Genomic DNA, 16,054 nt, shown 5'->3' on the forward strand with positions numbered 1-16,054 from the left:
CATGATCAAGACTGGTGTAAAATTTATAAGCAGTTTTCATAAATATTGTTTATCTGGGACCACAAAACTATACCAGTCTGGAATTCATGACACCGAAACAGGATTTTATTACTCGCCGATTGAGGTAAACTAGTCACGCTCGGGCTGTCAAGGTATACATCCTTAGCAACTGTTTATAGCGCCTGTGGAGACCAATTATCGAACTTGGTATTTCCACAAGAATTAAATCGATTGACCGGAAACAAATAAGTGAGGAGGAAACTCACAAGATTTAAGTGGAATTGTGTTTATTTTTTAGGCGAAAATAATGACAACCGTTGAATTCGGAGGAGGTCCGAGCCTTCATCAGAGGCGGGGGTTTACAGCCTTACGAGACGGTACACATGTACCAGGGTAGGTTAAAAACACAAACTTTAAGTATTATAAAAAATGTAGAGATATGTATGCTACATGTATGCTTTAAATGAATTTTGTAAAATCTTTATTGTCACTTTTCTCATAAAAATATACTTAAAACATTGTTGTTTTTTATACTCATATGGTAACTTTGATGCATACATCTACTACATGTGCATACACTTTAAATAAAAAGTATAAAATTCACAGTTATATCACCAATGTTGGCAATTAGTCTGTGTGTTACTGTATTTGTTGTTTGTTCTATCAAACATGACTAGTAATTTAGTTTAATATTGCCTAAATGTATTTTTTTAATTTTATTTTATAATTGAATTAGGGAAAAAAATAGAGGTGCCTAATTTTCATGGTTTAAAATGTATCACTTTAGGTAAAGACAGGCACATATGCACATCATATATATCGAATTACTTTTCTATGAATTTAAGAACATTACACGTTGTGGTCATATAAAATATTCAATTAAAGACTACTCCATACCATAAGAAATTAAATATGCTGTGACTATATTACTTATGTTGGATATACATTATGTTCATATCTGATCTCCAATGTATACTCATTTATAATGCATAACCAGATATATATCTCATTGATTCTCAATATCTACTTTGAACAAATTGAATGCCAAATAAAGTACTTTAGTTAAGCAGCATTTTATGTTGAGTGAACAAGTTTAAGTGCTTACTCAATCTTCTTGACTACCTTAAACAATGTACTTCTGAAATGAAAATTTATGATCAAATTTCATTTGATTTATAAACAGCATTTTCCTTACATACATGTAGTTGTGATACCGTCTTTATACAACATAGACCAAAGTATAAGAAATATCATGCAACATAATGTGTATAATATACCAATTTCTACGTACACTGTAATTATTAATGTATTGTTTAGTACCAAAATAGAAAAATATTATCTTCATCATGCAGAAACTTTAACTTGGCAATTACTCATATTCCTAATATTCAACTGAAACTTAGTACAAATGTTGTCAGAGACAATAATATACACATTTCAGCAAGGCTTATGACAGGCTCTAATATAGCTTTGTGGTGCTCAATATACAGTAGATTGATGCCAAACAGTTAATTTACATCTTATTATGTTTAACTGACATGACTTAGATTATCAAAATAAAAAAGCATATGATTTGTAGATAAAAAAATATCAGTCTTCATAAATGTTTTTTTAATAAATAGCTATGTGGCCACTATTTCCCCAGTTGAAAGAGTACCAAAATTTGCTAGCAATACTGATTTTTTATATGTTTTATCATTAAAGTCAAACATGATAATGCCTTAAAAGGCAAAAAAAAATTTTTTTTAATCAACCTATATTGCGCAAGAGTTATAGCACTTTTTGTGACTGAAAAAAAAACACACAATAAAAACACACAGGCATTTGTGCTCATTATGCAATGCTCTTGTTCTTAATTAAAATATTTTTTTAATCAAGATATACCAGGTATAGTATTTGTTGACTTTTAATGTAATGGATTATCTTTCGTGACAATAATTTATGTTTGGAAATGTTGACTTAAGCCAACCCTCTATGAACCACCAGATGTTTTAAGTGAATTACGAAGTTATATTTAAATTATTTTATACAAAAAAACATCTTTGATTTTTTTTACCTGAAAAAATTGTTGTCTGTTTAATGGTCAGCAGCATTCCTCTGTCACTAATAATTCTGTATTGTCTGCAATTAGGGATCTTAAATAAATGGGGTGCATGAGACTGTTACAGTTAGTTATGTGTTTTAATGAGACTGTTGCAGATATGTATTTTAATAAGTTATTCACATAAAACAAGTAACATTGATTATTTCCCTTTAATACTTCTTATTTAAATATATTCAATTACTTGGTATGGAAAAAAGTTTTTGAAAATTTGCATTTTAAATTAAAATAAATTTATTTATGACATGTAAATTTCAATATAACGAACTTTACTATTTATTTGAAGTAGGACAATGTCTTGTTAATTATGTTTTTATATTGTTAATTATTTTTGCTATTGGGTATTAAATTTTCAAAGTAATGGCTGACTATAGTAATGGCTGACTATAATTGGTATTAAATTGATATTACATAGAAGTAAGTATGGCATTGTCATGTTATAAACATATTTTTATTGTATTGTCTGTATTGTTTTTCTTCAGGTACCGAGGATATTGCCCACAGATAAAATACCGGGTTGGAAAAACATATGGCACTGACACACATGAACTGGCAAAGGTACTACGTTGTTGTAATTTAACTTATAATTTTGCTTCAAAAAACTGTAGGCCAGTATTTTGTGCTCTCTATTGCATTTATAAAACTACTTTATGAGGTTAACATTTATTTATCAGACCATGATGTCATACTTAATAATGTATCCACAGGTGACAACAACAAGTTCTATGTCTGTTATAATTCTTGGACATGTGTTACAAATTAAACAAACTCATTTTTGCGGTTGCTGTTAATACTGAGAATAAATTTGTTTAATTTGTAATACATGAATGTGTACTAATAGTTTTGGAGTGATTTCATAGATTTCATAGATATTTTTCTGGAGCTAAAACGTATATTTGTTTTCCCAAATGTAAAAAGAAAATTCCAAATTTCTGTTTACTTAATCAATTCTTTTAGCCTTTCTGTTATATTTTTAAAGAATTCTAACATGTTTATTTCAAGGCACAATATGAATATGAGAATTTTGCCAATCAGAATGCTCCGGCCCCATTCAAGAAATGGTGTATTAAAAAACCACAGAATTTTAGTCACTGTTTTGATGTTTAGCCTGTTCTCTTGTCTAAATCAAACCGCAGTGCACATGGGACTTGATCAAATTATCATCACACGATATGATGGGGTGGAATGGTATGGTGTACCTTTTGAATGTTTTGAAAAATATTTATGAGTTGTCCATCAGAAACATTTTTGCCAAAATGTTAATCATTAAATTTGCTGATTACCGGTACTATCATCGAAATTAGGATTTTGGATGAACAAGCCTGAATTCTTACAATACTAAGTGACTAAACATAAAATAATTCAATAAGCTCCGAGTGCTATATAAATCAAGAATCGTATCAATCCCATAAACCAATCAAAGTGCAAGGCTTGCATGCTTGTGGTAATTTCGACTACTCTGATATATATGGCTATCACAAAATTTTAATATCGCTACTGATCAGTTTAATTATACATACAATCAGGCTGTTCCTGAGTTATATTACCTCTTTTAATTGTTGAAAATGCTCAACAAATCCTAAGCAAATATTTATAGAACACTTAAAACTTGACAAAATATTTCTTGCTACCCCTGTGTCTGCAGTTTTAACTATTGTTCAAATAATCAAGTTTGCCCACTGTAAAATAATACTTAGCTGTTCTCTGTAATCTTTTTTCACATGGTTGAAGCATTACATTATTTCTCAAACATACTTATATTGGATTATCCGCTATCTTTTCAAACCCCCAATTAAAATCCATAAATCTTTAAATAGTGGTTAGGAATATTGTTGAAAATTGCAATTAATTTTCAAATTCTAGAGTCAACAATATCGGAAGTGTTTGAATAGCCATGTGTGAAATCTATTTTCAGATGAGTGCAAAAGGTCGACCAAAATTTTGAATCCAAAATTTTGCAATGTTTTTTCACCTCAGAAACATTTTAGACCAAAACATGAAAGACATGAGCTTTAATTATTGTACAATAGTTTTTGGTGACTTGTTTCGAGGTGTTTTATTCATTGCATAAAACACTTTTACTTGTTGAAAAAGATGTCTACTTAAGGTCTAAATCTCATTTATATATATGTCAATCATTAAAGCACTATCCTGGTCAAATAATCCGTTAAAAGACAGGCAACAAAAAATTGCCCAAATATATCATATGATACAATTCTTTAATAAACAAAAATATTGCTGTGAACCGCGATTTAAAGTAAGGTTTCAAAATAAACCTGCAGCAAATGATCAATCACACTTGAGTTTAGACAAAAGAGGTAATAATACCTATACAAATGTTTACTTTATAGCCTAAGTACACACTGAGTACCTCATGATAATTAACAAGCATTGTTTCAATCAAGCATAAATGATGTATGTCGATATTCAATGGAGACCTTTCTCATCATAGTTCAGCCTATTTGTGAAAAATTATCGCAAAAATCAATCAGTAATTGTCTTTATGAGCTTAGATAGTTTGATACTGTATGGCCCTAGCAATCAGTATACAAACAAAACTATTGAATAAGGTTTAATATCTACTTTAATTAAGTTACTTAAATGGGCAATATAAATTGAACATTGAAATGAAAGTTACCTGCAGTAATTGAAGTGGCAAACATTTTTAAATAGTTGATATGCTGTTTAGTATAGAGCTGAGGTGGTCTTTCTCTGAGCAAAGAGACCAATCCCAAATATCCCTGCTTGGTATGGGCACATTTTCAGGTCTCTCTTAAGGACGTTTGTTTGTTTCCTAGAGTTTATGAAGGTCAACCCTTCCATTGGCTGCATGATGGGTTGATCTCCCCATTACACCATCATGATTTAGTGTGTTGTTTTTTATGCAATAAGTGACATAAGATAGAAGGGACTGCTACCATATCTCAGTCAAATCAAGATATTGGAATGGTTGAAAAATCACATCCTCGGCACCCCAGTGTATCATAACCTGTATTGTATAGGTTATGAAACACCGGGGTGCCGAGGATGAAAAATCAGTTAGAAAGAAGAAGGTCCTGATATGAGACCCTAGCTGTTTGCTTATATACCTCTTAGTTCTTAAATATGCTCTGTGTAAAGCACCAATGCATGCGATACAATTATCCTAGGTTTTAACCATTACTGAGTACATCATTTTTCCAGTTCTATCCTTATTAATGCAGAGTGCATGGTTACAAATACCCTAATAGGGATACAGTACTTATACCCTATTTAAATCTCCTTTGGTGTGACGCATCCAAGGATTTAACATGAGAAATTCCGCACCTGAACAAAAATGCTAGGATACCTAGGCAGTTGGTCTGATAGAAAAGATTAAATTCTCCTTTCTAACAATGTCATGGAAATCAATTGTGACCTTAAAATGTCTTAGTTAAAGTTTTTAATTCAAATTACCCCTTTTAGCTTTTGTCTCAGAGCAACCTAAAAATTGAAAAATATTTTTTTATTACTACTGTATGCAAATGAACTTAGCATTTCAAGGTTTTGAAGCTTTGAATGAGCATTGCTTATCTCCGCCCAAATCTACCAAGTGAATTTCAAATGATAGCCTGTCAATCTACTAAACATATCAAAGAAACTGACTATTGCTGTCAGCGCTTTGGTGTATACTTTTACATCACTTGGAACTATTAGTACAAAAGAGGTGGGCTTATACTGCCCTGTAAACCATATATGTGCTCATTGCATTGTTTGCACCTCAACTATCCACTTAAATTGTAGCTTTCAACTGTGCTGCAAGAATGACAAACCAAACTCTTCAAAGAGTTGAAACTGACTGTTTGAAACGCCGTTCAGGCAGTACAAATGAATATTCTCCTTGGTTCAAAATAGCATTGTGATCATGTACATTCAGGGTAGTTCTAAACCAGCAGTTAGTGTTAGTCTACTTATAAACCTGTTGTGGTGTTCAAACCCACCACCTTTAGGGTGATAGCCAGGCACTAGGTCATATACCACTTAAATTGCAAATCCGTTTTTTCACTTTAATATTCAAAACCTAATAAAACCACATGACTTGTGTACTGATATTGGCAATTATTATAATTTGAGTGCTATTTAACTGGCAAATTAGTGACACCACGTAGCTATAAATTAAAAACAACAACATTTCTTAAAAGGCTATTTTTTTTTGTACACAAATCATGTGGGGGGTTTTATATGAAAAGTCAAATGAGTCAACATGATTATGCATTAAAAGTAGAAAAATAGGTTTGCATCAACTTATATTGTACGCCTTCAACATGTTTTATGTGTACAGACCCTGATTTTTATGACTTATTTAGCATTGGCAAATCTTAGGAACAGCAACAAAAGTAATTTTAAAGCAAATTTTATCTTCAAACTGTCATCCTTTCCCGATTTATGAGGAATACAACCATGACCCATAAGTGTTTGCATTTGACACCTACCTTTGAATTTGAAAAGGTTCATGATCTATTTTAAAAAGATCTTGAAATGTGAAGTGGAGACTTAAATATGCTCCAAATCTCTCGCTCTAATACTTAAGTACAGTTCCATGTGCTTGTTAATGTGCCTAAAACTTCATAAAGAAGCATTCTGAAAAGAAAACGACATGCACGTATATTTGGTCAAAGATTTATCTTGATTCTTGATCAAATAAAAAGATGAGACTGTCACATTAAGTTTTTGTAGACTCTTCAATCCATTCATTTTTTTGCTAAATATATCTCCCCGATATCTTATATTACACCCCGTTATCATTTGCTATCAACTCGTATTCCTTTGCTTTTGTCATGCTACCATTTAGCAGGCTTAAACTCTCAATTTATCAGCACAATTTATCTAATATAATACTGTTTTTAATCTGCTACTAAAATTACGAGCTTCATAACTTGTCCTGGTTTAAGGGGGCACCGGTTGACAAATAGAAAGGGAAATCTTTAAAGAGAGAAATGTAAATATTCCAACATTTGCTTATCAGTTTTATGAAACTGAAGATATATTATGCCATTGCCTTACGGAAACCTGTATAATGCTAGGCCGTATAATTAGGAAAAGGCTAAACATTAAACAAATTTCACAGCAATTTTGTACACAGCCTATATCTTTAAATGATAAGTACGATGTTTATAACTTTTATAAAAATATTAATCCAAAAGTATTCATATCAATTTGTGAAAATTGGGTTTCTGAAAGTGTTTGACTATCTCTCTACTTTGGTTAATATTAAAGGATTAACCCTTTTTATGCCCCCGAAGGTGGGCATATTAAAATCGCACCGTCCGTCCGTCCGGCCGGCTCTGTAACTTTCCCTTGTATGGACAGATTTTAAAATAACTTGCCACATGTGTTCCACATACCAAGGCGACGTGTGGCATGCAAGACTTGTGTCCCTACCTCAAAGGTCAAGGTCACACTTAGTCTTTATTCACAATGGAGTGCTGCATATAAGGACATAGAGTATAGGTTGTCGTGTCCAGGCTGTAACTTTCTCTTGTATGGACAGATTTTAAAATAACTTGCCACATGTGTACCACATACCAAGACGATGTGTCGCGTGCAAGACCCGTGTCCCTACCTCAAAGGTCAAGGTCACCATAGTGTTTATTCACAATGGGGTGCTGCATATAAGGACATAGAGTATAGGTTGTCGTGTCCGGGCTGTAACTTTCTCTTGTATGGACAGATTTTAAAATAACTTGCCAAATGTGTTCCACGTACCAAGACGACGTGTCGCGTGCAAAACCTGTGTCCCTACCTCAAAGGTCAAGGTCACACTTAGTGTTTATTCACAATGGAGTGCTGCATATAAGGACATAGAGTATAGGTTGTCGTGTCCGGGCTGTAACTTTCTCTTGTATGGACAGATTTTAAAATAACTTGCCACATGTGTTCCACATACCAAGACGACGTGTCGCGTGCAAGACCCGTGTCCCTACCTCAAAGGTCAAGGTCACACTTAGTGTTTATTTACAATGGAGTGTTGCATATAAGGACATAAAGTATAGGTTGTCGTGTCCGGGCTGTAACTTTCCCTTGTATTGACAGATTTTAAAATAACTTGCCACATGTGTTCCACATACCAAGACGACGTGTCGCGTGCAAGACCCGTGTCCCTACCTCAAAGGTCAAGGTCACACTTAGTGTTTATTCACAATGGAGTGCTGCATATAAGGACATAGAGTATAGGTTGTCGTGTCCGGGCTGTAACTTTCTCTTGTGTGGACAGATTTTAAAATAACTTGCCACATGTGTTCCACATACTAAGACGACGTGTCGCGTGCAAGACCCGTGTCCCTGCCTCAAAGGTCAAGGTCACACATAGTGTTTATTCACAATGGAGTGCTGCCTATAAGGACATAGAGTATAGGTTGTGGTGTCCGGGCTGTAACTTTCCCTTGTATGGACAGATTTTAAAATAACTTGCCACATGTGTTCCACATACCAAGATGATGTGTCGCATGCAAGACCCGTGTCCCTACCTCAAAGGTCAAGGTCACACTTAGTGTTTATTCACAATGGAGTGCTGCATACAAGGACATAAAGTATAGGTTGTCGTGTCCAGGCTGTAACTTTCTCTTGTATGGACAGATTTTAAAATAACTTGCTACACGTGTTCCACATACCACATACCAAGACGACGTGTCGTGTGCAAGACCCATGTCCCTACCTCTAAGGTGAAGTGTTTATTCACAAGGGAATTCTGAATATAAGGACATAACAGTGTATGTTGTCAAGTATGGGTGGTATTTTTTTATGTTCAGAGGCAATTTAAAATAACTTGCCATATGTATTTGACACGTAAAGGCAAGATCAACTTTTCATGTACTGACCTTGTTCATAGGTCAATGTCACATTCGGGGGCATTCGTCACATACTGTGACAGCTCTTGTTGGTTATAAGATTCCTTATTTATGCCAAACAAATAAAAGCCATGTGTTTTACTGTTCAGAGTAAGTTACTTTATGCAGACATAGTGACAGGGGCATTACAGCTAATGTTATGGAAGTATGTCACAATTAACAAGTAGGGCAAGGGCCTTGACTCGGTATCCTGTGTGTATTATCAAAACTGGCCTTGATACCCTCTGATTGGTGACACAAACATGGCCAACCTACGCCACTGATTGCTGACACAAACATGGCCTAGCTATGCCCCTGATTTTTTTTATCTAATTCTGTCCTAGCTATACCCCTGATTTTTTTAAAACTAAAACTGGCCTCAGCTTGCCTCTGATTATTGACACAAAAACTGGCCTAGCTATGCCCTAATATTGACACAAAAACTGGCCTAGCTTAGGCCCTATTAATGCTATTATTGACATGAAAACTGGCCTAGATATGCCCTTTTATTGACATAAAAACTGGCCTAGCTATGCCCTATTATTGACACAAAAACTGGCCTAGCTATGCCCTATTATTGACATAAAAACTGGCCTAGATATGCCCTATTATTGACATAAAAACTGGCCTAGCTATGCCCTATTATTGACATAAAAACTGGCCTAGATATGCCCTATTATTGACATAAAAACTGGCCTAGATATGCCCTATTATTGACATAAAAACTAGCCTAGCTATGCCCTATTATTGACATAAAAACTGGCCTAGATATGCCCTATTATTGACATAAAAACTGGCCTAGCTATGCCCTATTATTGACATAAAAACTGGCCTAGCTATGCCCTATTATTGACATAAAAACTGGCCTAGATATGTCCTATTATTGACATAAAAACTGGCCTAGATATGCCCTATTATTGACACAAAAACTGGCCTAGCTATGCCCTATTATTGACATAAAAACTGGCCTAGCTATGCCCTATTATTGACATAAAAACTGGCCTAGATATGCCCTATTATTGACATAAAAACTGGCCTAGATATGCCCTATTATTGACATAAAAACTGGCCTAGATATGCCCTATTATTGACATAAAAACTGGCCTAGATATGCCCTATTATTGAAACAAGAACTGGCCTAGATATGCCCTATTATTGACATAAAAACTGGCCTAGCTATGCCCTATTATTGACATAAAAACTGGCCTAGATATGCCCTATTATTGACATAAAAACTGGCCTAGATATGTCCTATTATTGACATAAAAACTGGCCTAGCTATGCCCTATTATTGACATAAAAACTGGCCTAGATATGCCCTATTATTGACATAAAAACTGGCCTAGCTATGCCCTATTATTGATATAAAAACTGGCCTAGATATGCCCTATTATTGAAACAAGAACTGGCCTAGATATGCTCTATTGATGACACAAAAACTGGCCGAGATATGCCCTATTATTGAAACAAGAACTGGCCTAGCTATGCCCTATTGATGACACAAAAACTGGCCTAGCTATGCCCTATTATTGACATAAAAACTGGCCTAGCTATGCCCTATTATTGACACAAAATATGGCCTAGCTATGCCCTATTTTTTGTGTATATATCTGCAGACCAATGATATAAAATTGCTGACAAAATATCAGATCGTAGAAAATGAATGTTTTATGGCATAAACTGTTACTAACGGTTTAAGAAAAATGCACAAAACATCAATTTTTGAACTTACATATAAAAATCTGCAATCTATTTTTTGTCAGCAGTCTTTAACTTAACAGGTTTCCATGAAGTTGTCAAAACATTCAATCTGTGACGGTGCAGCTTTAAAACAATTACTTGCCTATGTACACCTTTCATTTGTGGTACTAAACTAGCTACGCCCCTGATTGTTGATATAAAAAATGGCCAATCTATAGCCCTAAGCTATGCCCCTGATTTCATATACATAGCAAGTAATTTTTTTAGCCTGAAGCAACTTTATTCAAGAATAATGTACAAGATGACTATATCACTTTAGAAATATCACCCACATTTCGTAACTATTTGAGTTTCATTATATATAAGGCCTTACTTAGGCCCTAGTTGAGAATTATATTGAAAATATTCTCCATTCCTCAGTGCTGTTGAAAAAGACAGAGACTGCAATGCTTTGAGAAATGAAAGTGAGAAACATAACACAGGGTAAATATATGATTACAGTCGACCCTCCATGTCTACCCGTCCCAGTCAGTAACACCCGGAGATGAACAGGTGCCCGTTATCCAGCTACGCAACACAATGCCAAAATCCACTGGCGACAACAAATACACAGAGTCCATGGTCCCTGGTTATACAGGTATGCACTGCACAGCAGTAAGCAGCAAAAGCAACAAATACAAGTATTTTAAGGTTAATTTAAATTTTTAATACAAGGTAGAAATAGTATTTATGACTAGACAGTAAGATGCATGTTGCTATTTTTACAAAAATGCCTCGATGTTAGGTGCGAGATTTTATACAATCTTCTTGCTAAAAACTCAAAACCCTTCTTGATATTGTTTCTAGGCATGTTTTTGATAGAAAACTGAGATAAACCTATTTGAACCCTGAGTGACCAGTTCTGACCAATCCAATTTGTCAAACAAACTCATTTTAATGAATATGAAATTCAAATTCATTGGATAAAATGGTATTTTTTTGATGTCAGACATTTTTCAAGCAATTATTACTTAATATTTCAGGGTATATTCCTAGAATGACATTCAAGTTTGGTGGCACATACAAAACAGAATGTGATAACTGTATAGATGAGTACATGACAAATCGACAAAATCACGATTTACGGCAAGGTGATTTGAGACGATCTGTTACCATGGTGCCTCGATTGACTGCTGTATCACATGATCCTACTGTAAAAGAAACATTAGATCGATACAGAGATACACATCCCACAAGACCTATGCTCATGGGTGAGTAACAAGTTATTAAAGTGTCACTCTGACATATTTAAACTAAATATATACACATGTATAACAAACATAAATTTTGAGTGATGAACCTTTAACTAATTTCTGCATTTCTGTAAAATATCAATTATAACAAGATTGGAATCCTGTATTTGATAGCTGAAAACGCACAAATATTGAATGACTGGTGGGTCCTAAAAGATTTACAGTGATAAACTATCGTCTCATGGTAGTAATACCATGTTTTCTGCACCTTTCTTTCAAATTAACATGGTGCCCTTCATGAGAAACATTGTTTTCAATATTTGTTTTCATCCTTTTCGGTAAATGAAACCACTGTATTAATTGTGGTATTTGGGACCAGGGAGTAAGATAGCAACATTAATGCAACTGCAGTTTATGTTTTGTACTGTTTGGATCACATTGAAAAAGTGTAAAAAATTTAAAGCGCCAGATTAAAAGTGGAAAACACGAGGACATAGCCATATGAATAATAATTGATATCATTATAATGATAAAAGTATGTATAATTGTATTTGCAAAATAATGATTTGTATGTTAAAAATCACAATTATAGATGTTCAGTAAAATAATTAATGTTCCCAAAATGCCCAGATTATGTTCTTGTGGAAAAGCTATCCAATTTCTACCCAAGGGGACCTTTGTTCAAGCCCGACCTGAGGGGCACTTTTTTGAGCATTAAAGGACTTGGTTTTCTTGGGGAAACATACCTAAGTGATTCGTGTCATCTTGTAATTGTTATCACAATATTTACATTCTATTGCGCTTCCTAAATGACAAATGCATATGCTTTCAATTGTATTCCTATTCCGATTGAACACAACAAATGACATATTACTGTGGTGTGACCATAAAGAACAAGCTGCCACTGTACAAACTGAGGAACTTTTACAATTTTTAGTTTTTCAAGCTATATTATTCAGACTTGTAGATAAACACAGGAATTTTTGCAAATATTGAGTTTCAATAACATTGAAAATTTTAGATTTTTGGTTCATCAATTAATATATGTATGAAAAAAATTGGTTAGTACATGGATAACTGTGAAGTTTTTCAGACTTCACTAACTAATGCTTATTTTGAACAGATGAATCGCAATACTAAAACAAGATTAGTGAAAATATAACTGTTACAAAGGTCCTTGAAAAATTTAAATGATCTGCAGTAAATAAAACGTTGTGTTATTACAGAGGACAGACGGCCACTGACAGAGCCCCCAATGCCTGGATACAATGGCTACATTCCCCGCGTCAAGCCCACAGAGCTTGGCCTGGGTCACCGATATCATGTTGCCTGTGATAATGGCTTCAGCCAGTTTGTACGGGAAACAGCGAAACATGCTGAAAACACCAGCGGAACTTTGCCAAGGGCATTAGAAAGGTGACTTTTATATAATATACAGTTATTAACTGATAATGAATATGCATTTTTATGAGCCAGTAAAATGACATATCACCAGGATTAAGGTCTTGGGAAAATAGCATTCCGTTAATCATTGTGTATAGGAGGCTATCACATATATATATATATATATATATATATATATATATAGCACACAGGCAAAAAATACGAGAAAAAAAATAAAAAAATACTTAATTGCATAGATAGAACACAGTGAAAAAAATGTCATAATCGGCAGCCGCCATATTTGTTTTGATGAATTTTATTGTGCTTATGTGCACATACATGTATTAGCTTTAGAATATGCATTAAGCTGATGCACATGTTTAAGAAAATAGGCTTGCAAGAGACTATGAGAACAGAATGCAAGATGTGGAGGAAAATGTATTATTTCTGTGATTTTGTTTCCTGCAGGATTCCGAGAGAACAGCTGAAGACAGCCCCTGCAGCCTACAACAGGAGACTGTACAAGCATGACGGCATGATCCCAAAATACACTGGCTACATCCCACGTATGTATCATGTGTTGCTCTGATATGTCCCCATTTTAATGTTGAAATGATCCCCATAAACACTGGCTACATCCCACTTAGTGTCTGGTGTAGCTGTAACATGTTCCTATCTTAATGTTGTAATAATCCAAAAATACACCAGCTACACCCCGCATATATGTCTTTTAACTTCTGATGATGGTTGGGCAAAATGTTGTTTTTAAAAGCAACTTAAACCAAAAGGTGTTTCTTTTTTACTGATAAAGGCATTGAGTTAAAATGTGGTTTTTAATTACTGATGAAGACTTTTAACCCGAAAAGTTTTTTTGAACTACTGAAGGCCTCTAGATTTAAAAAAAAACTTTTTTTATTATTTCATTAAATTTATTATTTTATTTCTTCAGATCGCAGATTTATATTCGGAAATACGTATGGTGATACCACACGAAGTCTGAGTGTATGCGCGCACGATGCACCTTCCTACGCAGATTATGTACAGCAAAAATCGGGCAATTGAAACAACATCAGACTTTCCTCAGAACCATATTGGCAAAGAACGACATTCTTTACTTGAACAGTAATGCTACACGATGATAAGCTCATCAACAGAGTTTATCGATGGGATTTTTAGCCCCTCAGAATTGCAGTGTTAGAGAATTTTTCCTGTTCTTTCCTGTTTCGGTCAAAGATGGTAAAAATCATTTGTTTATATAAGTATATACATTATAACTGACTGATGCTGCCACCTATCATTTGCATGTACGTAAAATACAGAGGGGCTTTAATAACAGGAATGTTTATTGTTAAGAAAGGGTGCATACAATTTTGTATCCATTCATTAATTTGTGTAAATTTTATTAACCAGCTTTGCGATTATTTTTCTTTAATTTTGAGAACTTATCACCTTTTAAAAACAATCTTTATGGGGTGGGTGGGGGGGTTTAAACCTGATTTTTAGTTCTCTTTAAATAGACATTTCTCTTAAAAATCCTGTCTGGATATTTTGAAGCTAGATTTAAATTGCCTTAAATCTAGAATAAACTATATTTAAAATTAAAGAATGTTTTCCTTTGCAAATAAGCTCATAGTCAGTATGTGTGGAATTTAGTAGTTAGTGTACGGAAGTGCCAATGTGAGTTTAGAATTATATACTTGCCAATAGCTTTTCTCTTTGAAACTATTTGTCATTTTTACTGCATGATGCCTACTTGGCACTATTAATTAGAGATGGTGAAACAATCGGCCGATTGTTCAAAGCATTGTTAAAGGAAACACTGTGATTAACGAAATTGTTGCTTGGATTTAACCGTAAATTATTTGATGATATGAGCTCAAATATTTAAATGAAGCAGGTACAGCTAAAATAGTTGTCTCAAATCTTCAGCTCTTTTTAACGTTTCAGAGCAGTAAAGATTTTAAAGTTAACAATGATTACGTTAACAATGTTGTTAACTTTTAAACATGTTCTGAACAATCAGCCAAATATTTTTATAAAATATTTTACATAATATTAATAAAGATTTTCACCATCTCTGATACTGCCCCCTATGGCTTGATGTGCATGCAACTTCCTTGCTCATTTTTGGCATGCAGTCTGTGAACTGCTATATTGTATTACTCTGTTTGGACTGTCTTATTGTTGTATTACAAATTATTTATCTATTATTATAAACTATGCAATCTACGGTACTCGTAAGTTAGAAAAACTTCCATTTATACCAAAACCAGAGCATTATTATTTTTTGTAACAAGTTAGTAATTTGGAAGTAACAATACTTCAATAATTCCTTATATCACTGCATGAAATGTTCTTATGTATTTTGTGACTGTAAGTAAACACCTTTGAACAAATATAAGAACAGAACAGAACATTTCTCGTTAACTCGAAAATAATTATACAGTTTATCGTTGACAAATATCATTAGTGCTAAGTTTAAATGTGTACATAATTATGTGTTTGTTATTCCCAAGTACAGTCGCTAACAATATGCTTAATTGTAAACAGGGTAGCTTAATATTTTCCATGCATTGTTTTTCTTTAAAAGCATACCCATCTAAACATTATAATATACTGTGGTAAAGGCTTCATATTTTAACGAGCATCAAATATCAAAAAATTATGATGTGTTGTAACGAGTTATCCGTCTTTTTGTAATCTTAATTAATTTTTAAATCAAAATACATTATGCATGAGTTTTTAAGTTAAATTTCCACGGGAAAACTATATTCTCCACACTGTGTAAGGTA

The 16,054-nt window shown here is 33.7% G+C and overlaps 1 protein-coding gene across 2 annotated transcripts; it reads left to right on the forward strand.

Annotated features, from left to right (window-relative positions):
- Positions 1–91: 91 nt before the first annotated feature.
- On the forward strand, positions 92–14,713 carry LOC128224562 (uncharacterized protein C10orf82 homolog). 2 transcript variants are annotated; one of them, XM_052934446.1, is made up of 8 exons: positions 92–124; positions 299–393; positions 2,584–2,659; positions 11,149–11,284; positions 11,670–11,897; positions 13,106–13,295; positions 13,731–13,828; positions 14,212–14,713. In XM_052934446.1, exons 2-8 carry the CDS (start codon positions 308–310, stop codon positions 14,322–14,324), a joined length of 927 nt encoding a protein of 308 aa, XP_052790406.1. In that variant the 5' UTR covers positions 92–124; positions 299–307; the 3' UTR covers positions 14,325–14,713. The 2 variants fall into 2 exon arrangements, with proteins under 2 accessions (XP_052790406.1, XP_052790407.1); XM_052934447.1 differs by having other exon boundaries at positions 116–152.
- Positions 14,714–16,054: the final 1,341 nt, after the last annotated feature.

This window comes from Mya arenaria, chromosome 17 (assembly GCF_026914265.1).
Source record: "Mya arenaria isolate MELC-2E11 chromosome 17, ASM2691426v1".
Lineage (NCBI taxonomy): Eukaryota > Metazoa > Mollusca > Bivalvia > Myida > Myidae > Mya > Mya arenaria.